The sequence below is a fragment of the Eptesicus fuscus genome, chromosome 6 (assembly GCF_027574615.1).
Source record: "Eptesicus fuscus isolate TK198812 chromosome 6, DD_ASM_mEF_20220401, whole genome shotgun sequence".
Classification (NCBI taxonomy): Eukaryota; Metazoa; Chordata; class Mammalia; order Chiroptera; family Vespertilionidae; genus Eptesicus; species Eptesicus fuscus.
Genome location: NC_072478.1, coordinates 92,672,899 through 92,700,088, shown reverse-complemented (window position 1 = coordinate 92,700,088; position 27,190 = coordinate 92,672,899). Strand labels below are relative to the sequence as shown.

The window sequence follows — 27,190 nt, the reverse complement described above, 5'->3', positions numbered from 1 at the left end:
CATAACCGTGATAGCAGGAAGCATTTACTGAGTACTTACCTCATTTGGGCTCCGACTGCTACTTTGCCTCATTTATTCTTCACAGCAGCCCTGGGAGGGTCCTTGATTCTGATCCTACTTTTCTAGTGATGAGTTTGTCTAAGGACATCAAAGACGTCAAACACAAGGGCCCTGCCTACTAAAGTGCCTGCTCATGAAAGCCCCCACCAAACAGCCCTGCCTGCCTAACACCATCATCGAAGCCAAACACTGTTCAGACACGGAGCCTGGCTGCCCAGACCGGGGTTCAGATTCTGCCTCTGCTGCTTGCTAGATGTGTGAGAGGGGGTATGTTCCAGAGCCCCGAGTCTCCTTTTAATGCAAGTGGGAATAACTCCCGCCTCGGGAAGGCCGTGCTCATTAGCAAAGTGCCCTGCGGGAGCCCGCCCAGCTGGGGCTGGCCCAGGCTAAGTGCTCAGAGATGACATCCGTGTCAGAGCTGAACATGGGGTTCGATTAGAACTTACTCTGGGTTGAGAGCTGGTCCCCAAGAGAGTTTGGGCCAAGAAGGACTATTTGGAATGGTGGTGTTCCTTCCTTCAATAAAGGTTTTTATGAGTCCCAGCTATGTGCTTAGGACGTCCATCCGGGCCTTGGTGTTCGCTCTGTACTCCGAGGCGGTGATAGCACAGATCACAGAAGACATGAGCAGAGTAATATCAGACTGTGCCTGGGGGTTAAGACTGCAGACTTGGAGCCAGATATCAACGTGGACTCTTCCTGGCTGTGTGGCCTTGGGCGATTTCTTAACCTCTGACTGAGACCCTTTCCTCATATATAAGATGAGGATAAAAAAATATCTGCCTTGAGGATTTGGGAGGATATAAAGAGAGAATTTACGTGAAGCTCTTAGCATGCTGTAAGGGCTTGGGCATCTACTGACTCTGTTCCCTAACCAGCCTTCCGCTGTAGAACTTCCTTGGAAGCCCCAACCCTCCAGAGATCGGGGACCGGCTTCCCAGCAGTAGAGGGACCAGGGTAATTAATTGTTCCGTGTCCAAGGAAGGCTAAGACGCAAGTCTAAAGTAAACACACCCGAAGGTCTTTATTCTTGACCCTGCAGACCACACTCTCAGGGCCCTCAGATTACTGCTATTCCCAAGATCCAACATGTTGCATTGATTTTAGTTACAGACAGAAATCCACATTCCTTAACAACTGGGGATTTGAGGCTGGAGGTGCAGGAAGCCAGCCTGTTGGTCAGCTGCACCTTGGGAGCTCCAAGGCCAGCAAGAGACTGGCCTGGGCTTGGCTGCACCGGGGGTGGGGGTGGGGGAGGGTGGTATGTAAACACAGGGTGCAGCAGGGAGCTCTCAGGGGAGGAGCTGCCCCAGCTCGGGGACTGAGGGTCAACTCCTCCCTCTTTACAGATACTTGGCTCCATTCAGTAGTCCTTGTACCAACTCACACTCTCCTGCAGCTGGAAAGCAGAGTTGAAGGGAAGGATATCAAGTATCTCTCTTTCCAGCTGCTCCTGTTTTGTGAGTGCCTCTGGCCAAGTGTGAGGGGACCAACAGCAGTCCCCAAAGCAGGTGGTATTGGAGCATCATGACACGCTGCTTCCCAGGTGGGCAGCTCATCAGGGGAACTGGGGGCTTGGTGGCAATCTGGTCAACAGCCAGATGCTCCCGTGCCAAGCCTACACTCCACTTGGTCACTGAAGTTCAAAGCTGGTCCCAATGGCCAAGCCTCTAAGGCTGGAGCCCAGAAATTACCCAGAGCCCTCTCTGCCTGGTGAGTTGGTTGGGCACCAAAGTAAACACAAAAGTTAGCTCCTGGTTTCCATGGAGCCAGTGGCTGCTTCCTGCCAAATCCTGACTTTGCTCTTCACTCTCCCCATCTTCCAAATATTTTGTTTCACTCCTCGACGAAAAGAAAAGTGCATCTGCCAAGAGCTCGACAGGGCCCGTTTAAGAGCAGTGCAATTGCTGTTCTCGGAGGCAGAAGGACACACTGGGTTTGGCCAGCAGAGCTTGGCTGCGAAGCATCTTTCGTTGTGGTGGTTGTCGCTTTCCTTTGAGTTCTGAGATAACTGCCTGAACATCTCAGTGACGGACTCCTTAAGGTGTAAGGAGAGAGGAGAGGGGCAGGCATGGGGGAGGAGGCCATGGGAACGAAGATGCCCACCTCTGGACTGGAGTACTTGGGGAGTGGGGCTGGTGAAAATGTTTCCCTGAGACACCAGGTGACTTTCACAGTAAGAAGGTCAGTTGAGGTCTTATTTCTGTCTCCAAAGAAAGAGGAAGCGGCGAAAGCAGCAAGACATTTTTCCTTAGCTGTGTCTCTGGACAGGGAGGCATGGCGATCGCGCTGAGCCTCGTCTTTGGGCTGAGGAATGGCGAGTCAGTCTCAGGAGAATGGCGCTGAGGATTTCCTGACGACCAACATCTCAGGGAAGTCCTTAGACTGTGCTACATTCAACAGGTCAGATTCTGTCTTCTTCCCACCCACATACAGATGGCACCCAGGAAACACGTGGGAAGGGAGGTCCAGGGGTCCTGCTGGCAACAGTATCAGCAGGGCATTTGGTCACTGAGGCTGTGATCCCAGGAAGTTCTGTCCCCACCACTCAGTGGGTCAGGGTTTTCCTCCTGGAAACAGCGATGAGGTATAAATAAACGTCTCAGAAACGAGAGCCCGTCGGTAACAGCTGTGCTGAAAATAACTTCCCACACCGAGAAGTCAGGCTGTACCACGGGGCTCATCCTCACTCGGGATCCCTGAGCTTTAAGAATGGACGATAAATACTTTGGGCTTCTCTTCTGGCGAGGGGGTCCTGGAGAGTTCTATATTGTCCACGAGGACATTCTTGTCTTCGAGTCTGATGACAGTGGGCTCGGGGGCGGGGGCCGGGGTGGGGGTTTTGTGCATGTGGGGCAAGCGTGTCTGGCTCATGTCCAGGTCTCTGAAAGCATGAAGCATGAACACACCCAGGATGATGGTGACGAAGCCCGAGAGGGTGCCCACGATGTCCACGGCGGACATGCTGTGCCACTCCTTGAAGAGGATGATGGAGGAGGTGACCACGATGGTGGTGAAGAACACGTAGTAGATGGGGAACACCAGGGAGGTATTGAAGATGTCCAGCGCCCTGTTGAGGAAGTTGACCTGAGTGCTGAGCGAAAGGGCGAGGATGAGGGACAGGATGTAGGGGAGGGGGTGCCGCACGACTGGCATCCCCTGGAAGAAGTTCTTGATGGTGATGCCCAGACCCTTGACGGCAGACACCGAGAAGGCCCCGATCACAGAGCAGATGACGATGTAGACGAGGATGTTCCTTTGTCCGTAACGTGGGGCGACGACGAAGATGAGGATGAGGCAGAAGACCAGCAGCAGCACAGCAAACACGATGTACCCTGCAGAGGAGAGGGGGACAGAGAAACCCCAAGGCCATGGTTTCCTCATTTGTAAACTAAGGCTAATAATAAGACCTTCCTGGGGAGGTTGGGTGGGAAGAGATCAACCAATGAACTTGTATGCATATATGCATAACCCGTGCACATGGACAATGGGGTGGTGAGAGTGGGGGGGTGGATGGGAGCGGGCTAGAAGAGGTTAATGGGGGTGGGGAGGAGGACCTATGTAATACTTTCAACAATAAAGATTTTTTTAAAAAAAGACCTTCCACAGAGAGCTTTTCTCACAGGATTAAATGAGATAATGTATGCTGTAAGACAGAATGTGTCCCCCCAAATTCATATGTTGAAACATAATCCCCAAAGTGATGGTATTTGGAGGTGGGGCCCTTGGGAGGTGATTGGTCATGAGGATGGAGCCCTCAGGAATGGGATTCGTATCCTTATTAAAGGACCTCAGAGAACTCCCTTGACCCCTCTGCCCATGGGACACAGTGGGAAGATGGTTCTTTATGAATCCAGGAGTCAGCTTTCGCCAGACACCCAGTCTGCCAGCACCTTGGTCATGGACTTTCCAGCCTCCAGAACCATGGGAAAGAATTGCCGTTGTTTATAAGCCAGCCAGTGCACGGTATTCCGTTACAGCAGCCACAACTGACAAAGACAATGCCAGGGGTGGGGAACCTTTTTTCTGCCAAGCGCCATTTGGATATTTATAACATCATTCTCAGGCCATACAGAAGTATCCACTTAAAAATTAGCCTGTTCCCTTTGGTCAAACATTTCATTAACTCACCCTAATGCTTTGGCAGGGCCAGACCAAATGATTTCATGGGCCTGATATGGCCCGCAGGCTGGACGTTCCCCACCCCTGGACAATGCAGATAAAGCATTCAGCACCGTGCCTGGCACATACTAAACACTGAATAAATGGGGCGGGTATATCAGGCTGGGAAACCTATAAGCTGGCCTTAGCACCAGCCGCCACCTTTCTTTAGCTTGCCTTCGCCTCCAGGTGGCAGCACCTGAGGTGCTCCCAACCCAGTCAGCCCTTCCACTTGGTTCATCCCCCAGGGCTTTCCTGCTCAGGGGTGGAGGGAGAGGGGCTGCGGGGTAGGTGGGGGGCCTGGAGCCTACCTGTGTCTTTCATCTTGGCAGCCATCTCAATGACAGTGGTGACCTTCTCCTCCTCGGGGGCATGTATCACCATCACTGTGCTGCCGGTCACACAGATCACACAGCCCAGCTTCCCCAGCAGGTTCAGACTCTCTCCCAGGAAATAGGAGGAAAGGATGGCACTGCGGGTGGGAATGGGAGGAAGCGATGAGGCAGCCAGGCCTGTGCAGCTCCCAGGAGAGAAACGGGGTCTGAGCAAGTGGTCCCCGAGAACAACAGAGGACGCACTCCTCTCTCACGGGGGAGCTTTTCCAGACTCCCCCAAAGCCCTCACTGATTGAGGGTTACTGGTGTGTGCTGGTGGGACGGAGGACATGCCTGGGAGTTCCTTTTACTCTAGAGACTGGAAGTATTCCACAACAGAAGGTTTGGAAGAGTCCTTCAAAGCACTCTTGTCTAACTTCCTACCCGATGAGCACGTCTTTGCAAACAGACGGCTTTCAGCCTTGGCTTGTATACCTCTGGTGGCAAGCAGCTCACCCCTTCACAAGGCAAATGAATCTACTGTAGGCTCATTTTAATTATACACCAAAATTATGGCAGTTTGTACTCATTGTTCCATTTCTATTCCTTGAGCCATACGGAACAAATCTATTCCCTTTTCCTTTTGTATATCAATCTAAACAACCAAAATAACAATTCTAGGCCTGTGTCTCAGGCCTGTGTTACGTACTACGTATTACACTAGGAACTTTTTATTTATTATCTCACTAGCATCTCACGACTCCTTGAGAAGTAACATATGCTATCCCCATTATTATAGATGAGAAAACTGAGTCTCACAGAAGTTAAAATAACTTGGAAGGTCATATGACTGGTTAGTAGCTGAGCCAGGATCTGAGCTCCAGTTCTATCTCATTACAAAGCCTGTGGGTTTTCCTCTACACATCACTGCAGAGAATTCTCATGACTTCCCTGAGTCTCCTCTTCTTTTTTTCCAGTTCTCTTTTTTATTTTTTTTATTGTTTAAAGTATTACATATAGTAGTACGTATATTCCTCTTTTTTTTCTGGGCAAAGTACCCCTACTTCCTTGCTGTTCCTAGATGATGTAATTTTCATTCCCCTCACATCTTCCAGATGAGCTAGCAGAGGTGACGGAAGAAGGGAGAAGGGAGGGAAATCGGGCAAGAACGATATAATCGCTGGGGCATGCTTTTGTTTCTTTACAAAGGATGCGTTTAAGGTAAAAATCTGTTATCTGACCCAGGCCCAGTTGGAGGGGATTAATGCCCAAGCTCCTTGGGATGTCTCCCATCTCTCCTCTAAAAAGACCAAAAACATTTTACCCATGCGGCCTGTTCAAGAGAGCCTGGTGCCTTCGAGTGGGCAGAGGTCACACCCTGGAGGACTTCCGACCCTCCCAACTTCCCACGGGTGGGAATTTGTAAATGAATCGGTAGGCAGTCGTGGTAACACGGCTACCGCAGCCAACTATGCAAGATGAGTCACAGCTCTAGTTGTTGTTTTTGACTGTGTAAATCTTGCAAAGCTGTCATCAAGGAGTACGAAGCGGCGAAATCATAGATGCTGGGTATGGGTGGCTAGGATCTCCCAGGGCTCCAAGGTTAAGCCAATTCAAGGCAGCTTCAAATGGGGCTACAGGACCCCCACAGAAGAACTGTGTTTGTGGATCGGGAGGAAAGGGGCAATGGGAAGCACACACATTGAGCATCAGTTATTTTTAAAACTAGCTAATGTTTGCAAGGCAACACAGCACAGTGGCTGAGCACCCAGACTCACATTAGACTGCTGGTGCGAAACCCAGCTCAGCCTCTTAGGACCTGCGTGACCTTGTCCAAGTTGCTTAACCTCTCTGGGCCTCAGGTCTCCCCTATTATTAGCAGGGATGCTGTCAGGATTAAATGAGTTACTATACGGAATTCATTTAGAACATCTAGGACATAGTAAGCCGTTCATATATGTTAGCCATGGTTCCTTTTCAATGCCAGTCTAACATGCACTTTCTGTGCATGATCTCATTTAGTCCTTGTGGCAATGCCTTCAAGTAGGTGTTATTAGCATCCTCATTTAGCAGGTGGGGAAACGGAGGCTTAGAGAGGCTAAGTGACTCGCACATGGTAACGAAACTACGAAGTGGTAGAGCTACGGTGAGAACTCAGGGAATGTTCACCTTGGGTTCATACTTTTCATTTGTAAGCTTCTCCTATCGGGGAACCAAAACACTGACGTGAGACGTTTGGGCTGTTGGCAGTGGAAACCCTTCCCATGGTTTGGACTTGGCCTGCCCCTCCATTGCCCGGTGAGATGAGGAGATGCCAGAGCCACTGGCAGCAAGCAATTCCATGAGCCAGATCTCTGAACAGCATAATGCCTCCTGTGGGAGCTGGGACCGACCCACGTCCCTCATTGCAAGGGGCAGTTGACCCCACTTGGCAGTTCCAGATCTCAACAAACTGAAAATAGGAAAGAGCCAGGGAAAGCAAGAGAGGTGACAATAACCTGATGAGGACACTCAGCGCTCCCAGAGGTGTGATGACTGTCGCAGGAGCGAACGCGTAGGCCCCGAAGTTGGCGATTTCTCCAGCAGCCACTAGGAAATGAAGGGAGAAAAGAGGCTCCAATGCCCCATCTCCAGCCCAAATGAATCTGGGTGGAGACGGCTTCATTCAGTGTTGGGCCATTCACAGAACCCCAGACTAGCAGTCCTTAAAGTCCTGATCCTTATGCTCTCTCCCTGGAGAATCTGATCAGAAGGCGAGGCCCAGGTCATCCTGATCCAATCTTTCCATGTTAAAGATGGGGAAGCGAGGCCCAGAGTTCAAAGTCACATGACATGGTTGTGAGTAGACATGATCTTATTGTTGAGGTCTCTTGGCTTCTAGTCCAGGCATAGTTAAGTGTGTCTCAAGGACTGCCCATATTTGCTCTGTATCTTTAAGATAAGTTCTAAAAAGTGTTAATTATCAAGTAAAGAAACAGTTACAGTTATCAATTCTCCAGGTACCAACTGGTTCAGAGTCATCTTTCCCAGAGGAACTGTGGGCGGTTTACAACAGAGAGGCAGGTGGTTAGAAAGCCTGACATTCTCAAAGGGCCCAATTCTCCCCCGTTTGCAGACTCCTGCCGTGCCTCTTCTGTCTCTCCGCTGGAAGAGAATGACCTGGGTCTGCCCTTTGAAAGCAGATGATAAATGGGATAGCTCTGGCTAGGACTGGAATCAAAACGCGACGTGGGGAATTATAAATGGAAAGCTGGCTAATTTTCCATCTGAAAGAATTAGGGCTTAAAAGCCATAGAGGGTGGGTGGAACTGTGTGAATGTGAAAATCTGGGCAAACCTTAAGTGGCAGACCAGCCTTGTTCTAAGTGAACCCACAGATTGCCTGTGGAATGGAGGAACTGGCTCAGGAGCACCAGCTTCTGCACGGAGAAGTCCAAGAGACGCCAACAGACAATGATATCTCCCTATATTTCAGGGGAAGTTGAGAAATTGCTCTTTTATCATGACCAGCTCTGTACAAACCTCTCTGGGAACGGATGCTTCATGGATGAAAAACTGAGTTGGAGTTGAGAAAGTGATCTGAGACGCAGGTAAGATGTTCTGCCTACAAAGACTCTCAGGCTTCCCCCTGAAAACCTGGGCCTCACATTCATACTTTTCACACTAGAGACAGAAGCGTCCCCTCCACCCTTCCTTTCATCTCGGCCTCTGCCATCAATAGGTCACTGTCATTGGTAGCAAAGCCCCCACTTACTGGTGAGAAATCCGGCCCACCACATTGAGTCCTTCAGGTAGCCATAGCCTCCGTCCACTGTAGAAAGAAAGGGACACCAAGTTAGAGCTTGGCCACACTTCCTCCGGCACCGTTTCTGTCTCTGCCTTCGCTCCACAATCTCTGAGGTTCAACGTGTGTTAGCTGTGGTTAGTCCTCCGCGCTTGTTTCTGGGCCCTTTCCTCGTGAGTTCACCCATTCCCCAAAGTTGAAATACTGACTCTGTGCTAGTGTCCCTATTTCATGTATGCGCCCCGATCCTTCCTTCTGAGCCCAGATGGATATCCAGTTGCTTATTTGACATCTCTTGGATCTCTCGAAGGCACCTCAAACTCTGACCTAAATGGAACTCTTGATTTTACCTGCTCCCCATCCACCCACCAAATGAAACTCAGTAACTGGCACCTCCATGTACCTAGTTGCTGAAGCCAGAAACCAGGCTTAACCCTCGACTCCTCCCATCCCTCCACCTTCTGCATCCAGTCCATCCTGCTGATTCTGTCTCCAAAAAGCATCTTACATGTGTCCTCTCCACGGCCACCACCCAACTGCAAGGACTATCATCACCTCTGGGCTGGGTTGAGGCAGCAGCCTCTTCTGGTTCTTCTCTTGCCCCATTATAATCCATTCCTTTCATAGCAGCCAGTGGTCTATGATTTAGTCATTCTCAGCTTATAGCTGGCCAATGGCTTTCAAATACTCTTAGGATAAAGACTATGAACAAGTTCATAGTTTTGACCCTGCTCATCCCTCCTGCCACTCTTCTTACTACAATCTCAGGCTCTATTTTAGTTCTTCAAAAATGATGAGTCTTTTATATATATCATTTATATATACTGATTTCAGAGAGGAAGGGAGAGGGAGAGATAGAAACATCAATGATGAGAGAGAATCATTGATCGGCTGCCCCCTGTACACCCCCTACTGGCGACAGAACCCACAACCCAGGCATGTGCACTGACCAGGAATCGAACTGCATGACCTCCTGGTTCATAGGTCAAGGCTAAACCACTGAGCCACACCTGCCGGGCTCGGCCTTAAGACCTTTGCACATGCTTTTCCGTGTTCAGAATAGTCTCCTTAAGAATATTTGCCTGAATCTACACCCACTCTATAGGTCTCTCCTGAGTGATGCTGCCTCAGTGACCTTTCTCCCTTGGGGCTTTCTATCATCTCTCCCAGCTCTTCTTCTTCCTCACGTGTATCATCTATAATGTGAAGCAATCTATTTATTTTCTGGCATTTCTCCCACTAAAATGGAATTGTGTCTGCTTTGCTCACATGGTGGGCACAGAACCTGGTCCATAGTCAATACTCAATAATATTAGCAATGATGATGATAATGGCTGGGTTAAAGATGGTTCTGTGAAGATCCAAAATTGCGTGTCACTTTTTGTACATTCCCATTTTTCTAAGAAGGTCTTTAGGTTCCTAAAGGAGTTAAAATCTCTCACACATACTCACAAAAAAGTTAACAGCTCTGAAAACATTTTACTCTAAGGTTTGAAATCTCAGAAGATATTAAAATAACAGAAAATTAAATTGAACATGTCCCAACTTGAACACATCATCTTCCCACAAACCTGCTCCTCCTGCATTATTCATCTCTCAAAACAGCACCCTCATCTCCCCAGTTGCTCAAACCATAAAGCTGTGTCATCCTTGACTCGTGTTCTTTTTTTTTTTTTTTTTTTTTTAATATTTTTATTGAGGTATTATATGTGTACATATCTTACTATTACCCCCCCCACCCCACACCCACACATGCCCTCCCCCCCCAGAGTTTTGCGTCCATTGTTTATGCTTATATGCATGCATACAAGTCCTTCGTTTGATTTCATAACTCCCCCACCTTTCCCAAACTTTCCCCCTGTACTTTGAAAGTCTGTTTGATGCTTTACTGTCTCTGTATCTATCTTTTTGTTCACCACTTTATAATGTTCTTTACTATCCCTAAATGAGTGAGATCATGTGGTATTTTTCTTTCATTGACTGGCTTATTTCACTTAGCATAATGTTCTCCATTTCCATCCAGGTTGCTGCAAATGATGAGAATTCCTTCTTTTTTATGGCAGCATAGTATTCCATTGTGTAGATGTACCACAGTTTTCCGATCCAGTCATCTGCTGATGGGCACCTAGGCTGTTTCCAAATCTTAGCTATTGTAAATTGTGCTGCTATGAACATAGTGGTGCATATATCCTTTCTGATTGGTGTTTCTAGTTTCTTCGGATATATTCCCAGGAGTGGGATTACTGGGTCAAATGGGAGTTCCATTTTCAGTTTTTTGAGGAAACTCCATACTGTTCTCCACAGTGGCTGCACCAGTCTGCATTCCCACCAGCAGTGCACGAGGGTTCCTTTTTCTCCGCATCCTCGCCAACACTTGTTGTTTGTTGATTTGTTGATGATAGCCATTCTGACAGGTGTGAGATGGTACCTCATTGTTGTTTTTATTTGCATCTCTCGGATAATAAGTGACTTTGAACATGTTTTCATGTGTCTCTTGGCCTTCCTTCTGTCTTCTTTTGAAAATATTCTGTTTAGGTCTGTTGCCCATTTTTTTATTGGATCATTTATCTTCCTCTTATTGAGTTGCATAAGCTGCCTGTAGATGTTGGAGATTAAACCTTTATCAGTGATAGCATTTGCAAATATGTTTTCCCATGCAGTGGGCTTTCTTGTTGTTTTGTTGATGGTTTCTTTTGCTGTAAAAAAGCTTTTTATTTTGATGTAGTCCCATTTGTTAATTTTCTCTTTAGCTTCCATTGCCCTAGGGGCAGTGTCAGTGAAGAAGTTCTTGTGGCATATGTCTGAGATTTTGTTGCCTGTGGATTCCTCTAGTATTTTTATGGTTTCCCGTCTTATGTTTAAGTCCTGTATCCATTTTGATTGACTCGTGTTCTTACCGTCCCCTTCAACATCAAACCCAGTAAGTTCTGCCTCCAAAACTGGACTCCACCCCTTGTCTCCATGCTCAATCCTCTCTCTCAGGCCCAGACAAAGTTCTGTTGTCTCTCTCCCCTAATTGGTCTTCCAACTTATCCCTAATTCATTCTCTACCCAGCCACCAGGAAACATCTCACATCATAAATTTCAGTCACTTACAATCACACTCAAATTCTGAAGCCCAGTTTACTCGACCCATCATGATCTGACCCCAACACCATCTCTTCCCTGGCCATGCTCCAGCCATTCTGAACTACATTCAGTTTCTAACACCACTCATGCTCTCTCACCTCTGAGCCTTCGCACATGCTGTTCTTTCTGCCTGGAACACTACATCCTCCTTTTCCCCCCTCACCTTGTTATCACCTCATTATTTAGGTTTCCGCTTCTGAATTGCTTTCCAGAAAACCTCCCCTAACCCCCAAAGCCCAGGCTTTACATGCCCCTCCAAAATATTGCCATAGCATCCTATTTTCCCCACGACAGCACTTAACACACAATGGAACAACTGCCTACTGTCATGCCTGTCTCTCCCACCAGATTCAATGCCCCAGGGCACTGCGTCCCCTGTCCAACGTGGCACCTGGCACACAGCAGGTACACAATGAATGATGATTAAATGAGGACATTCTTGTACACGTGATGCCATTTCTCAAGAAATGTTTCATGGTACACGTCTTATTTTCCAAACAAGCACATCCCTGTGGACAGAGATTCCACAATTGTGTGTAGCCCATAAAGGGGGCCAATATGGTAGCAAGTGAGGGCGCAGTAGTGTCTGACATTGTTCCAGACAGAGGTACTTGTAGTCTCATTTTGTGGGGAAATTGTGACTTGTCTATGATGACACAGCTGGTAAGAAATAAAACTGGGACTAGACCTGGGGTTTCTGATTCTTGGCCCTGAGACTCTTCCCTCTCTTCACCCCAGTTAACTGATCATGAGGAAAGATGTCAGGATATATTGGACTGGATTCCCAATGGGGTTGACAGTGAGCCTTTTGCGCCTTTCCAGGCCAGGCTCTCAAACTGCTGCAGTGAAGGGAGGTTCACAGGGCTGTCTGAGGGTTTAGCTGCCCAGCACCTCATCTCTACCTCCCCCCGCCCCCCCGCACCCCCGTCCCAGAAGCCTACCAGCCCGCGTGGCCCCCGAGGCCACCAGACGCAGGAGGCCTTTCTTCTTGAGGATGACGCTGCTGCCGATGAGGAAGCAGGACAGGAAGGCCAGACCCAGGCCGACGTAGAAGCTGTAGTTCTTCGTGAACCTCTCATGCCAGCTGTTAGAGGTGACATTGCTGGGTGCCTGGGGGTTGAGGTCACCGACGATCTGGCACAGGACTTGCTGGGAGGAGCAGTATAGGGTGATCAGGGAACCTAGGCGGGAAGACCAGGTTGAGAGACATCGGCACGCTTTAAAAATATTAGAATCAACCACCCTTTCAGACCCCATGCTTCAACCATGGCAGGACTCCATCCGCACCCTGGGCCCCCACCTAAAAACAGCAGTTAGCAGAGCTTACGCCAGGCTTGCATGAACTCATCAGATTCTTATAACCACTTGTCACATAAGTGCTGTCTTTCAATCCCATTTCACAGACACGGGTTTGGAAGCCCTGAGAGGTCAGGCACCTCGCCTACGAGCACAGATGGACTCCCGAACTCCAGCACCTAGCCACTCAGCTCTTCTGATGCCCAAACAACAGGCAGGGTCCCCGAGCTCTCCTTGAGTCCAACCTCCCACCTCCACAGGAATCCCCTCCCAGCCTCCGGGCCTCCAACAGCTCAGGATTGCACAGGGATTCTCCCTCCGGAGACCTCCTCACTTACATCTCCCTAGCAGCCACCATGGAGACCCTGACAGGTAACACGAGGAGGCAGTGAGGTTAGAGCCCACAGCCCTTTTTAGGCCTGAGGATGATGACATATAAGCGTTCAGTTTGTTATAACTGACCATTCCCAGGCCTTACTTCTGAGACCTCCCGTGCTTGTGACCAGTGGGACCAGTGTCTCTCTCAGATTCTGACTGTAGTTTGCTTTCTAAGTCCTAGAGTCTGTGAGTCTGAATCCGCCCTCATGCCCAGAGCCCTCTGCTTGCCCTTCTGGCACAAACACTGAGGACAACAGGACAAACTTGGGCCTGAGGGGCAGACCCTTAGTCAAAAAGCGAAGCTGTCCAAGTTCAAGGACCAGCACAAAGCATAGCCAATGGTCCTCCAAGTGGCCCTCTGCTCCAGAGCTTTCCATGAACCTTCCCATCATGAAAATGGCACAGTTATCATGTCCAGGGCTTTCGCTGGAGAAATTGGGACCCTGATAAGTTCCGCAACCTGCCTAAGGCTACATTGCTGGAAACCGGTGAAGCCAGAATTGGACCCCAAGACTACCTTCCGCCAAAGCCCATGCTCTCAACCACCACCATCCCTCAAAATAGGGGGTAAGGGGACGGGGGTGTTTCATTTGGCCTCTTGAGGGTTATTTTAAAATAGGAATTTGTTACCAACATTTAAAAACCAGGAGATTTCTCATGAAAATGCAGCTCTTGGTTACCTTATGGGGCAGACCTTCCCACTGTAACAATTGGCTGCCGCGGAGCACTGCTGTCCCCCTAGACGGGACATGCTCTTTGCCATGCCCCAGAGTCCATACCAGGCTTCCTTCAGTCATTTTTTTTACGTACTCAGCCCTTGTAGGCTTTTGAATTTGTGACCTCTGGTGGCAGGTCTTTTTCTAACTGTGCGTCACAAAGACCCGTGTCCTGTGTCAGGGATGTAAGCCTGGACCAAGCTTGCAATAATTCAAAGTCAAGCAGCTCTGGCTTTGGAATACCCAGCCCCCAGAGTGGCATCTCGGTGGATCTAAACAAGGGCAATGTTGACCTTTCTTCCTTGGCACAGAAGCACGGACCCGCCGAGCTGGAACAGTCCTTAGAAGGCACCTGTCTAGCCCCCTTTCAGCTGGGGAAACTGAGGCCCCGAGAAGGGGAAGTACTAACTTGTGTCACACACCCAGTGGCAGCGGGGTGTGGAAGCCCCCAGCGGATACCTATGTGTCCTTTACAGTGGGCGACCTGACTTTCTGACATCAGTGTCACAATCGAGAGAAGATGAGACAAGAAGCCATCTCGGCCCCTGATCAAACTCGTTCTGATTGCTCACTCCTGTTCCTCAAGAGTCAAGTCTGGGAGTTCCCTGCGCTCAGGAAATGAGCCAGAGCCTGGGAGGACGTGGGCCAAGGAAGGCGACTCCCAAGGGGAAGGACAAGCCCACCCCCACGCCATCCCCTGCCCTCCTGGAGGTGCACCTCCAGCAGGTGGAACCAAAGGGCCCACTGTGGGTTTGGCTGTTCCGGAGAGGTCGAAGCCCCCAGGGGCACAGCACCCTACACTGAGTCAAGTTCTCCCACAGGGATAAAAAGAAAAAAGAGAGAGGGCTGAGGGCCAAAGGCAATCCGGTTCTGGGAAGGATGCCATCGGACAAGCAGGTGCTGGGCCACATCATTCCTGCTTCTCTTCCAGAATACACGAGGGCCGGGGAACATGTTCTTCCCCAGGGGAAGGAGAGGCTGAAAATGAACTACCTTGTTGGTCAGGAAACCAGAGCCAGCCAACACCCAACAGGCCGGCTTTGAAAGCTTCACCGGAGACAGAAGTTAGAACAACAGGGGAATCCCACAGCTCAGAAAGGTGAGAAAGCAGAGACATGGCAAGAACGATCTGAGCACAGTGGTGGGAGTATGGGTTTCAGAACCCAAGAGCCCTCGTTCTATATTCCCCTTCCCCACTGGATTACCCTGAGTTTTCAGACTTTCCAGAGCAGAATCTCTGTCTCCAGACAGTGAGGCAATCAGATTTCCCTGTCTTCCAGGGCTGTGTTAGGAGTTAAATGGTAAGAAGTCAATGTAAAGCCAAGGGTCTGGCCTTATGGCTGGTTTTCCCCCCACCTTTTCCTAAAAGGTGCGTGTGGGTTTGCGGGGTGCCCTCACCTGTCTTTAGTGGGCTCCAGGGAGACAGCCAGACATGGGTAGGTACTAAAGTCTGAAGCAAGTATTACATTAAAAGAAACCTGGGATCCCACACCTCTAGGTCGACCTATTGCAATCCATGCCTGCTTCCCCCTCCTCCCTACCCCATTTGTCCCCCTGTCTCCCATTGTCCCTTCAGCTACCCAGCTCCCAAGATGAGGATAGTCAGCCAGAACCCCAGCTCCTTCCCAAGGTAGGTCTGAGAACTGGGTGGGAGACCACTCGTACTGACCTCCCTCCCCACCCCCAACCCCACCCCTCAACACAACACCCCTCGGTTTTGGGCGCCCCTGGCAGGAGAGGATGTGAAGGAAAGGAGCGCGGAATGGAAGGCGCGCAGTCCCCTGGGTTCCCCCTACCCCGCCCCCCGCCCCTTCTTGGCCCTGTACCCACCGTTCTCGCAGCTGGCATAGCTGGCATTGCTGGCGGGCGGCTCCATGGGCCCTGGGCGCACGCACCGACGCGCGCGGATGGCGCCGGGCGCCCGGGCTCCGGAGCAGGTGGCTGAGACTTGTCCCGGGCGTGCGAGAAGCCGCCCGGGTCGGACCCAGGGGTAGGGAGAATGACGCGCCCCAGAAGGGGAGGGTCCCCGGGGAGGAGTCACCCAGGGTCTTGGGCAACTCTAAGGCCGGGGTACCCCCCGCCTCTTGCACTCGAGCTGCCGCAGAGGGGCGCACGCCCTCTGGGGGGCGGACGCTGCAGGGCTCAGCGAGAGGGAGTCACCGCCCCTTGCCCAGCGCAGGCGGCTGGGGGCGGGTCCCCGGGCGCCACCACCCTCCGAAGCTGGGACTGGCACCCAGTTCCCGCTCCAGTGACAGCGTTGATGGGCCCCAGGACGGTGGCGGGAGAGAGGGCAGTTTTCTGGCCAAGGTGGAAGTGGGGAATGGGAGGGGACACTGGTGCCAGTTGGGGCCCTCTCGGGCCACCTCCCAGGACCCTGGTTTTTTCCTTCCTGCCTGCCTTCCTGACTTCCTACCTCCCTGCCCTGCTCATTCATTCAACGTAGGTCTGATAGTGCCGGGCACATAGTGGGTGCACAGTAAATAGTCGGTAACGTGTGGAATGAATGATGATAGAAGCTTGGTAAATTGAATGAAAGAAGGAAGTGAAGTGACTGGAGGCCAAAATGAGTCATACTTGGTCCCTGTCCCCGGAGAACTTCATGTATTATGGGGGAAAACACAATGGGATCAATTATCTAAATCACCACTTAAAAAATAGGGTGATGGAAAGACCGTGTTACTGTTGTGTAACAATAAAAACAGAGGACAAGAGAGGTGGAGCGGGTCCCTGTGGCCTGGCCTTTTTATTTATTTTTTATTTTATTTTATTTTTATTTTTATTTTTATTATTATTTTTTTTATGCATGTCACTAACCTGGTGACTGGCTATGCCATAGGGGGACCACAGTCAGTGAATAAAATAAGGGTAGCAGTTGCTCTTCGAGGACTCTAGCACACTAAGGCAATAGCAAATACCCAAGCGTGACTCTAGCCTCGACTGGCCTGGCCTTTTTAAATCATGGGAGAGCCCGTTGAGGTTACAGTGCATTGTGCAGCCCAGATCCTGAGATACAGACGCCCACGTGTTGTTAATACACTTATTTTTGTATGTGTTTGTGACTGGTGGAGCCACTACATTTCAGGGTGCAGGGCTGGGCCCCCTTACCCAGAGCTAAGGGCAGTCCTGAGTTCATCCTGTGCTTCGAGACAGGGCCTTTCAGAGTTAGGCGAATTTCCTGTTTCAGCGCAGTGGGCTGAACTGGAGGGAGCTGGGATCTACTGGAGAGCCCTCCACACCCGCTCTGGGCCCAGGGTTCTGCTTGTTCTAGGAGGGGGCGGGGCCTCGCCGGGCTGCCCTCCTGGGAGAGCGGGCATAAAGGGCCCCATTGAACTGCAGGCTCCTCACTGCTTCCCGACAAAGCCCTTTTCTCCCGGAGCCACAATAGCCCTGTCAGGCAGGTAGCAGGGCCTGCAGCGTTGTCTCCCCAGAAGAGAACAACAGGGTGCACTGTCTGTCCCAGGCTCAGTCCCCCAGGGAGGGCGGGTGGCTTTGGGAAGAGTCTGACCAGCCTGGGACAGATGGGCTCTGCCCTTAGCCAGCCAGGCACTGGGAGCCAGCCACATCTCATTTGGCCAATAGTTTTGGGATGAGTAGAAAAACAAACTTACCAAAACCCCAATTCCTAAAAACGTGGCTTCTCTAAGTGCATGACTAAATGTTTTCTATTTTAGAGCCACCGTGTCCAGTATGGTAGCCACCAGCTCCGTGTGACTATTGGCTGATCTGCACTGTGCTAGATTGTGCGTGTAAAACAGGCACTGTTTCTGCTTTGTTGTGAGGGGCTGCCCTGTGCATGGAGGGTGGTTAGCAGCATCCTGGTCTCTGCCCTCTAGATGCCAGTAGCACACACGGCTGCACTCGCTGCCCCTCCCCTTGTGACAACCAAAAACATCCTAGACAATTGCCAAAATTGCCCCAAGTTGAAAATCATCCAGATTTCAAACTTAGTAAGAAAAAAAAACCACAAAATAACTAATTAATAAATTTTTTTAGTATTGATGACTTGCTAAAATGATATCTTGGATACATGGGTTAAAAAATTATATTATTAAAATTAATTTTCTTGACTTCTACTAAACAATTTAAAATTATATATGTGGCTCACATTGTATTTCTCTTGGACGGCGTTGTTCTAGAGCAGTGATGGCGAACCTATGACACGCGTGTCAGCACTGACACGCGTAGCCATTTCTGATGACACGTGGCCGCATGCCGAGGATGAAACATTTGCTGCTCCTGAGGATGAAACATTTGTGACTAGAGTCTTGGAATTAGTTTTTTCCTCAAAGTGACACACTACCCGAGTCATGCTCAGTTTTTTTGGCGAAGTTTGACACACCAAGCTCAAAAGGTTGCCCATCACTGTTCTAGAGGAAGAAGCTGAGGGCCAGAGAGGGAAGGTGACCAGTGGAAGGTCCCAGAGCAACAGAGAGGCAGAGGAGGGCTTCAGTCAGGTTTCCAGACTGGAATCCCAGGTCAACTCTACTACCCCAGACAGCTCTGCAGCTGAAAGGAAACCCCAAAATCAATGCCCTGTGTGTTTCCAGTGTGGTATGGAGGGGGGATAGAGAATAGAGACATGAGTAATATGAATGCTATTTACAGAGGGCTGGCTATATGTTACACATATGTTCATGTAGTCTTTGCAACATCCCTGAGAAGTAGGCTCTATTAGTAAGTATCTCATTTCTCAAATGAGGAAACTGAGGTCCAGCGAGGGCACTCAGCCTGTAATCCAACACAGAAGCCAAGAATCCAGCACAGACCCTCTTTTTGATGCTACCAGACTGCCTTGTGGTCCTCGGTCTAGGAGCACGCCATGAGACTCGGATACATCACTTCTCCTCCTGCATTCCTACCCCAGGTAAAGGGCTGAGCAAGAAGCAGCTTGCAGTCCTTCCCAGCCCCGCAGAGCTTGTCTTCTGGGCAGGCAGGGAAGGACGAATGGCGGTCATCATCTTCAGGCTGACCTGGCATCATGGGAATCTGGACGACTGACATGCAGAGGCCAGCCACCCTTCTGCAGGCGGGTCCCCAGGAGGCCGCTGTCCTCATAACGAGCTTTATTGTCAATAGAAGTAATGTTTGGAATGGACTCACGTGCACTCAGACTGGCTCTAAGAAAAGCACCTTGCCCAGCAGTGGGGTCCACACCAACGGGCACCAGTAACGATGAAGAGGACACACTAGTATAGTACTGACTTCCCCTCTGTGTGCTAAGCACTTGAAGGCATTGGCTCATGTGGTCATTACTCTGGGTACCATTTTAGGTCCCGTTTTACAGATGAAGGAACTGAGGCTCAGGGGGGTGAAGTGACGTTTCCCGGTCACACCCAGCAGTAGAAACAGAACATCAAGCTGGGCTGGTGAGTGCCCAGAGCAGCTCTCTTAACCAAGGTGCTGGTTGAGGAGGCCAGAGCCTTCTTCCCAGACCTCGTCTTGGTTCTGCTCGGCATGGGGTGGCTGGGAACACCGGGCCCATCCGGAAACCACACGGGGCCGACATACAACTTTTCCTCAGCCGTCCTTCAGCGTTAGAGCTGGAAGGCCTCAACTAAGCCAACCTCTTTGGTTTGCAGGTGGGGAAACTGAGGCATAGAGAGGACAAGTTCAGGCCCACAACACCCTGCTAATCAGTGGCACTTAAGAATGCCAGTCCAGCACTTTTACCTCCAACTACGTGTTTGTTCTGGGCAGAAAGGGCTGACCTTGGGGCAAATGAGAAGAGTTATTAACTTTTGGCCACTTTTTAAGGATGAGCCAGTGCACTAAGGATTTCACGCACATGGTCCTATTTACTCTTCACAATGAGCCTGGGAGTGAGGTGTGGCTGGGATTCCGATTTCAGAGATGAGAAAGAGGTTAAGTAACTTGTCTGGAACTAAGCAGTGGAGCCAAGATGAAACCCAGCAGACTGATCACACTGCATTTGTGGGATTCCCTCATCGGAGCATCTGCCTACAGGTGGGAGACGTTTCAAATTCCTAGGGAGGGCAGAGCTCCCTGCGGGGAATGTATGTGGCAGCGCAGCATTGCTCGGCCCTGGAGTGGGTGTGCACTTGGTGTATGGAAAGGAACTTCAGATCTCATGAAAAGCAGCACTAGTTAGAATGATGCTGAGGTGAACGAGGACTTGCTGCACAGTGTCCGTGCTGCAGGTGGCTTACATGTATTAACCTCTGGCCCTTAGTCTCACGAGGCACAGGAAGGTACCCTCGTTTTGCAGGCGATGACAGTGAGGCTCTGGGAGGTCTCGTGACGTGTTCATGGTCAGGCAGATAACAAAGTGGCTACGCTGGGAGCCGAGCAGGTCCTCAGAGCTCTTACTGCGGTCTCTTCCTTGTTCCCTGCCTCCCGCTTGCCTGAGTCCCTGCTCAGGCAGCAACCTCAGGGTGGTGGATCGGGGGCACTGTAGTGACCCTTGTCCCCTGCATCTCTTTGTACCTAAAGCATCTGGTATGTGGGAACAGGGAGGACAGAGGCACGGTGGACTTTGTGGCCAGAGGGAAGACTCTGATTTTAAAGTGGGAAGAGTCAACTTGAAGATGAAGAACAAACTTAGGCTCTGTTTTCCCTTTGAGATTTTAAAAACAATAAATCCATTTTAAACGTTGATGTCTGAGAGGTTGGTATTAAAAAGTCAGGGGAGTCCTGGCCAGTTTGGCTCAGTGGATAGAGCATCGGCCTGCGGACTGAGGGGTCCCAGGTTCCATTCCAGTTAATGGCACGTGCCTGGGTTGCAGGCTCAATCCCCAGGGTGGAGCGTGCAGGAAGCAGCCGATCAATGATTCTCTCTCATCACTGATGTTTCTAGCTCTTTCTCCCTCTCCCTTCCTCTCTGAAATAAATGAAAATATATATTTTTTTAAAAAGTCAGGGGATGTGAGTTCTAGTCCCCATTCTGCCACTAACACACTGGGACCTGAGGCAGGTCCTCTCCTTTTGGGTCTCAGTTTCCCCAATATATGCAATTATGCAATGAAATGAAGCACTAGATGTGTGTGTGTGTGTGTGTGTGAGAGAGAGAGAGAGAGAGAGAGAGAGAGAGAGAGAGAGAGAGAGAGATGGAGGTAGGTAGCAAAATCTTTATTTCAAGCAGAAAGTTACATGGCAAGACAACATACAAATCTCCTTAAAGAGAGCTTCTTTCATAGATTCAGGGCAGGAGCCTGAACCTTGTCCCTTCGGCCTCTATGTCCTGTCCCTGTTGCCCGCTCCTCCCCTTCCCCTGTAGCAGTGCTGAGACTTCCCCCACTCACGCCAAGTCTTGGAAGATCCCAGGTCGACAGTGGGGGCCCGTGTGCCTCCTGAGCACACAACGTTTGCATTGCCCATTCCTCCGATGGGATGCTCCCACAGAGCCGGTTCAGGGTTCAGAGGAATGAGCGGGGACTTCACTGCATGGAGGCTCTTGCAGGGATGCCACGCCCGCAGGATCTTCCCAGTTCTTCAGGCCCATTTGTCAGGATCCCGGGACACGGGCACACTGCTGCCAAGTGGGTCTGAACACTCCTGTGTGGGCGATCCGATCTGGTCTCAGGGGTTATTCCCACACTCTCCTGAGTGCCATGCCAACATGAGAGTGAAAGCCCCAGGGGGTGGGAATCGGGAAACGGAAACCCCAACCTCCAAGTCTACCTGTCACTTGCCTGCATTGAGTGCTTGGGGGATGTATGCCAGCCTCTGTGCTGTATAAAAGCTTTACATAAAGGAATGGGCCCTGAACCAGACAGCCTGGGTGTGCATCCCAACTCAGTCACTTGGCAGCTGTGTGGCCCTAGGCTAGTTGCTTACTCTCTCTGTGTGCTGGGATCCTCCTCCCAGGTGCAGGCCTGCCATCGGCCTCGGTCCAAGGAGAGAGACCGAGGACGGGGCACCTGGCTCTGCCTGCTTGGGCAAATCCGCTGCAGCCGCTGCCCAGTTCTCCAGGGCGGCTCATTAACTTTCTGCCAACAGTCACACTGGAAATTCTGGTTTGCGAGCCGGGCCTGCATGAGGGGCCTCAAAGGAATCCAGAACGTGGGTTAAGGTTTCTTCCCGGTTTTTCAGGTGGGGCAGGGGCCAAAGCTGCTTCTCCAGGTGGACCTCAGGCAGGAGGGAGCCGGGCAGAGGCGCGCCTCGGGATTGGCTGCAGACCAAGGCCCTGGGCCAATGGGAAGCTACACCCTTTTTTTTTTTTTTTCCAGTGGAGCCAAAGAGCAACTAGTGATAATTATCTGCATTTTGCTCCCCAAAGAAAAATGTCGTTGCTTGTTTGGCCACTGGCCCAATAAAGATGTTTGTGCCTCTTCATCTCACATTCTGCATTCCCAGAAAGCCTGGTCTGCCCAGAGTGGTCTGAACTTGAGTCAAAGCCAGCAGAACCATGAGGGAGTAGTCCTCAGTGTAGAGAAGGGCCTCGCTGGGCCTTTTTAACTCGCTAAGGGTCCCACATCCCTTTAAGCATCTGCCACAAATTGGTAAAGCTTGCTCCAGAAAGGTGCACACATCTACCTACACAGACCACTTGGCACTGACTTTCACGGGAATCAGGTTAGTAACTCTTGGCTTTTGGCCAAAGGAAATAGAAATCCTAAGTTTTTGAGTGTACATTTTTATTGGGGCAGCACTTCATAAAGAATAGTGCACAGATGTTAAAATGATGTGTGGAAATCAATGTATTGTTACATATGTATACACCCTTGTAGCTGCCGTCCTGAGAAGAATATGGACTATCTCCATGACCCAAGGCATTTTTTTTTTGTTTTTTTTTTTAAATATTTTATTGATTTTTCACAGAGAGGAAGGGAGAGGGATAGAGAGCCAGAAACATCCATGAGAGAGAAACATCAAACAGCCGCCTCCTGCACACCCCCCACCGGGGATGTGCCCACAACCAAGGCACATGCCCTTGACCGGAATCGAACCTGGGACCCTCCAGTCCGCAGGCCGACGCTCTACCCACTGAGCCAAACCGGTTTCGGCCCAAGGCGTTTTTGAGGCCTTCATAACTCCTACTCCTAACCAAGATAGTGATCATTGCCCTCAATAGTGCCACCAGGCCACACACACAAGATGGTTATACTTACCATCTCTCTCACCACCGAAGCCCAGTGGTACCACGTTAATCCTCACAACCCGATGCTGATGACAGGATACACCACGGCACTCAAGATGTGTGCACGGAACTCAACCGAAGTTCCTCCTCTGGATCTCACCGCCTTCTCTGAGTTGGGCTTATTCAGAAAAACACCTGCAAGTCATTGAGTGTTAAGCCTTGTGCTAGACTCAACATATCTAACTTTAGTGCTCGCATCAACCCTATGTACTAAGTGGTATTATCACCAGTTCACACTGAGGTTTTGCTGAGGTTAAGAGTCTTGCCCAAGACCACAAAGCTGTTCTTGGTGGTAGCACTTGGATGCAAGCCCAGGTCTGTGTGAATCTCCACATTTGCATACTAACCACTCTTTCCTTAGCTCCTTCAGCCGGAGGGGCCTGGGGAGCTGGAGGGGGATGGGGACTGAAGTTACAGGAAGAGGAGACCGGTCCTCATGCATCCTGATCCTAGCTTCCTAACGATGACCTCAGAGTATTGGTCAAAGTGCTGAATTTCAGCTGAGACATATGGTTTTTGAATTATAAAAGTCATACACACTTCCAGCAAAAATGAATGAATAAATAAATTGCTGTTCAGAAGAGCATATAATGAAGGACAAAAATCCCCTGGCTGCCGCCAAGAGGCAGTCACCACCACTAACAGATTGTTTGGCAGCCATCCAGAAATCACACACACACACACACACACACACACACACACACACACACAGCCACAAAGGTGTACATTCTTTTAAAAAATGGATCACATTATACAGATTGTATTTCATTCTTCTCTCTTCACTTTACAGTGTTTCCTGCGGACTTTTTCATATTAGGACATATACATGTACTTCATTATCCTTAGACCACTGCACTTTTTAGAATATTCTAGCATATGAACATTCCACAAGTTATTTAACCGCATTTCTACTGATTACCAACAGGACAGGCTGTTTTCAGGCTTCAGTATTATAAACTCGGCTGTAAGAGGTATTCCTGAACATACACCTTAAAGCCTGTGTAGAGTTATACCTGTGGGAGAGATCGTGGATGTGAAATTGCTGGATCAAAGGGTATCATTATTTAAAATGTTGATTCCTCTCAAAGGGCTGTGGTAGGCTGAATATTAGCCCCCACCCCTGAAAAACCAAACCAAACCAAACCAAACCAAACCAAACCAAACCAAACCACATTCTAATCCCTGGAATCTGCGAATATGTTACCTTACATTGTAAAATACAGGACTTTGTAGATGCGATTATATTAAGAATCTTGCGATGGGGAGATTATCCTGGGGTATCTGGGTGGGCCTGCAAGGGTCCTTATAAGAGGGCACAGGAGGGTCAGAGTCAGAGGAGGCCCCGTGAGGAGGGAAGCAGAGACGGAAGGAGGCCTTGGCTGCAGAGGCCAGGGCCAGAGTGTTCCCTGGAGCCTTCAGAAGGAAGCAGCCCTGCTGGCCCTTTGATTTTACCCTGGAGACTAAGTCGCATGTGGTCTTCCTGTGCCCGTTACTGTAAGATAATAAACGTGTGTTGCTTTAAGCCTCTCAGTTGGTGGCAGTTTGTACAAGCAGCTGTAGGAGACAAACATGCTCTCATTTGGACCCAGAGTGAGAGGGTGCCTGATCCCCCAAATCATTCCCAACAGTGGAAATACAGTCTAAACCTCACCAGGTCAGGGCAGAAGTTGTGAATCTGTTTGGATTCCTTTGAGAACCTGGGGCTATCCATGAACCCCTCTCTCTAAAGAAGATAAAAATGTACATCTATATGCACACCTACTGTTTCAGAGAGACCACAGACCCCTGAAGCTTGTCCCTGGCCCTTGTGAGGTCTTGAGCCTTTTAAGACTTCAGTTCCCTTCTCTTCCCAGGTGCCCTGAGGCTGGCCGAGATTCACAGCCGTGGACCTCAGTGTGAAAATCTGACTGTCGGGGCAGGAAGAGTCCTTGGAGGTCATCTGGGCACCGCACTCATTTTAATGATGGAGAAAACGAGGCCGAGCTAGTAAAACCAGCACCAGACCCAGGTCTCATTGACTCCCAGGCCTGCTTGCTCTTTGTCTGCAGGCTCTCTGTCTGTCTGCAGGGCGGAGGAGGGCTGGGGAAGCATTCCTGGGCCTGGCCAGTTTTCTGAACCAACCATTGGCCTTCCCCAGGCCCTGCCTTCTCCCCTCTGACCTGGCTGCCTGGGTTCTTGACAGTTCCTTCCACTGGTTCCTTCTTCTTCATCTAGGCTTTTTCGTTTCCTGAATCTGTTGGAAAATAGCTTTGGACTGAATGGGGAGTGGGGGTGAGTGAGATCTCCATGGGGAGTCCAGAGTGGAAACCCAGGTTGGAGAGAAGGAAGGGGCACGTGACTGCAGAGGAAAACCTGAGTGGCTGTGGCTGGCGGAGCCCTCTTTCCTGACCCAGTCCCGGCGGTTGAGCACCGACAGTGTGCCAGGTGCCGTGCTAAGGTGGTCCGTGCATGCTATCATTAGATCCTTGCAGAAACCTGAGAAATAGGTGAAACCACTGTTAACTCTTCTTATCAATGCGGATCACGGTGTCCAGAGAGATTGAGAACTTGCTAGTTCCTGGCAGAGCTGGGTTTTCAACAACCAGCTTTTACCCAGTTACTAGCTTTTGCCCCAATTCTTGGCTGAGGAAGGTCCCAAGAGAGAGAAAATGACCACCACCAGGAACTGCTCCCAGCATGCTCTGCCTCCACGCTGTTCCCCAAACCTCACGCCCATCCCTTCCTCTGTTCTTTCTTGTATTTGTCCCTGTCCCTTCTGCACGATCCCACCTCCAGTCCTCCCTACCACCCAGTATAGTACAACCGTAGCACTTAGAGTCGACACCAGACAACTAGGCCTTTGTTCTCCTTTTTTTTTTTTATGATGGCTGCTGGTTTAAGGCAGGCTAACTTGTTAACAGCATTACAAGCTTTTTTGAGGGGGCAGGGGGATGGATTCATTCAGCAGACATAGTTGGAGCACTTCTGACGTGTCACACCCTGTGACAGTCACAGGCACTGTGATGGCGAGCAAGACGGATGCAATCCCTCTACCCACGGCCTGTGTCCAGTAACTGACCACACAACCTTGAATTATAATTTTGATAAAAAGCAAGAAGGTCAAGTACAGAACGAGTGGAGAGTATTTAACGGAGCAACTGCGACCTAGGCTTCAGGAGGAGGGGTGTTTGAGTGAGACTTGAAGGGCGATGGAAGGCTCAGTCTGTGAAGATGGGGAGGGGATGTGGGATGGGGGAGCATTCCCTGAAGGTAGGGGTAGGGGTGAGTGTCTCTGTGAGCAACGGGGTCCCTGGGACCTCAGGATGAACTGGAAAAGGCCAGTGGTGTGATTGTTCAATCTGTATTGTTTTCTTTTCTTTTTTTAAATTAAATTTATTGTGGTGGCATTGATTAATAGGCTCAGATAGGTTTCAGGTGTAGATTTCTATGATACAAGGTCGGTATATTGCACTGTATGCCTGGGTCTCAAGTACAAAAATGGGTGTACTGATGATGGGAGAAGTGGATTAGATGAGAATATGTGGTAGCTGTGGATGGGCTGACCCAAGGCTGTCCAGCAAGAGTCAGCCCCTTGCCCGCTGCAACCCCCAGAGTCCAGGGAGCTTTCTCCAGCTCAGGGCTGGGCTCCTTGCCAGAAAGTGTTTAAGCCCCAACCAGAGGTTCGTTGATTTCCCCTTTTCCTGTTGGTCTGAAACTCCAGAAGGCAGAAATCCCTGGGTTTTATTCTGACTAATGAGGGTGGAGCTTAGGGGCCACATATTTTTAGCTCCGATAGCATCTCAGGGCATATTTTCCCAGGGAAACCCTGCGCCTTCCCCATTCTGCCGGAAACTCTGGTCCAGCCAGACACTGCAGCATCTGGGGATGGCTGGGAACAGGCTGAGAAGGGGGCGCAGACGGAGGAAATCAGAGTAAATCAAACCAGATGGGGAAGGGGGGACTGGCTTTGGGGGCGGGTTACTCTCCTCCTCACCCGGAGGGAAGCAAATGTGTCTTTGTTTCTTTCCCACCTCCGGCTTTACTCTCTTTAGGGGAACTGACGGCAGGATCAGAGCCAGCCCCCTCCCACCGTCTGCAGGGTCTGGGGCAAAAGTACCACATACCATATGTCTCTAAATAATCAAAAGTTCTAAATCACGCTGTTACACTGTTATAAAATATGCTCCGTCTTCCTGATGACAAAATATACATTTATAACACAAAATAAAGTCTATGTGATGTCAAGGGTTTTGTATGACTGCAAGTTGGCAAAAATA

The 27,190-nt window shown here is 50.1% G+C and overlaps 1 protein-coding gene, 1 long non-coding RNA gene and 1 pseudogene across 2 annotated transcripts; 1 reads left to right on the top strand and 2 right to left on the bottom strand.

The window, feature by feature from the left end:
- Window positions 1-1,060: 1,060 nt before the first annotated feature.
- On the bottom strand, window positions 1,061-15,818 carry NIPAL4 (NIPA like domain containing 4). Its single transcript, XM_028154689.2, has 6 exons — window positions 15,668-15,818; window positions 12,389-12,628; window positions 8,289-8,345; window positions 7,034-7,124; window positions 4,533-4,693; window positions 1,061-3,395 (listed from the first exon to the last, which is right to left on the bottom strand). Exons 1-6 carry the CDS (start codon window positions 15,711-15,713, stop codon window positions 2,767-2,769), a joined length of 1,224 nt encoding a protein of 407 aa, XP_028010490.2. The 5' UTR covers window positions 15,714-15,818; the 3' UTR covers window positions 1,061-2,766.
- On the top strand, window positions 14,716-17,853 carry LOC129149511 (uncharacterized). The gene is made up of 3 exons (XR_008556428.1): window positions 14,716-14,936; window positions 15,414-15,467; window positions 17,509-17,853. It is a non-coding gene; the product is annotated as an uncharacterized LOC129149511 (long non-coding RNA).
- LOC114233785 (small nucleolar RNA SNORA3/SNORA45 family) lies at window positions 16,639-16,775 on the bottom strand (annotated as a pseudogene).
- Window positions 17,854-27,190: the final 9,337 nt, after the last annotated feature.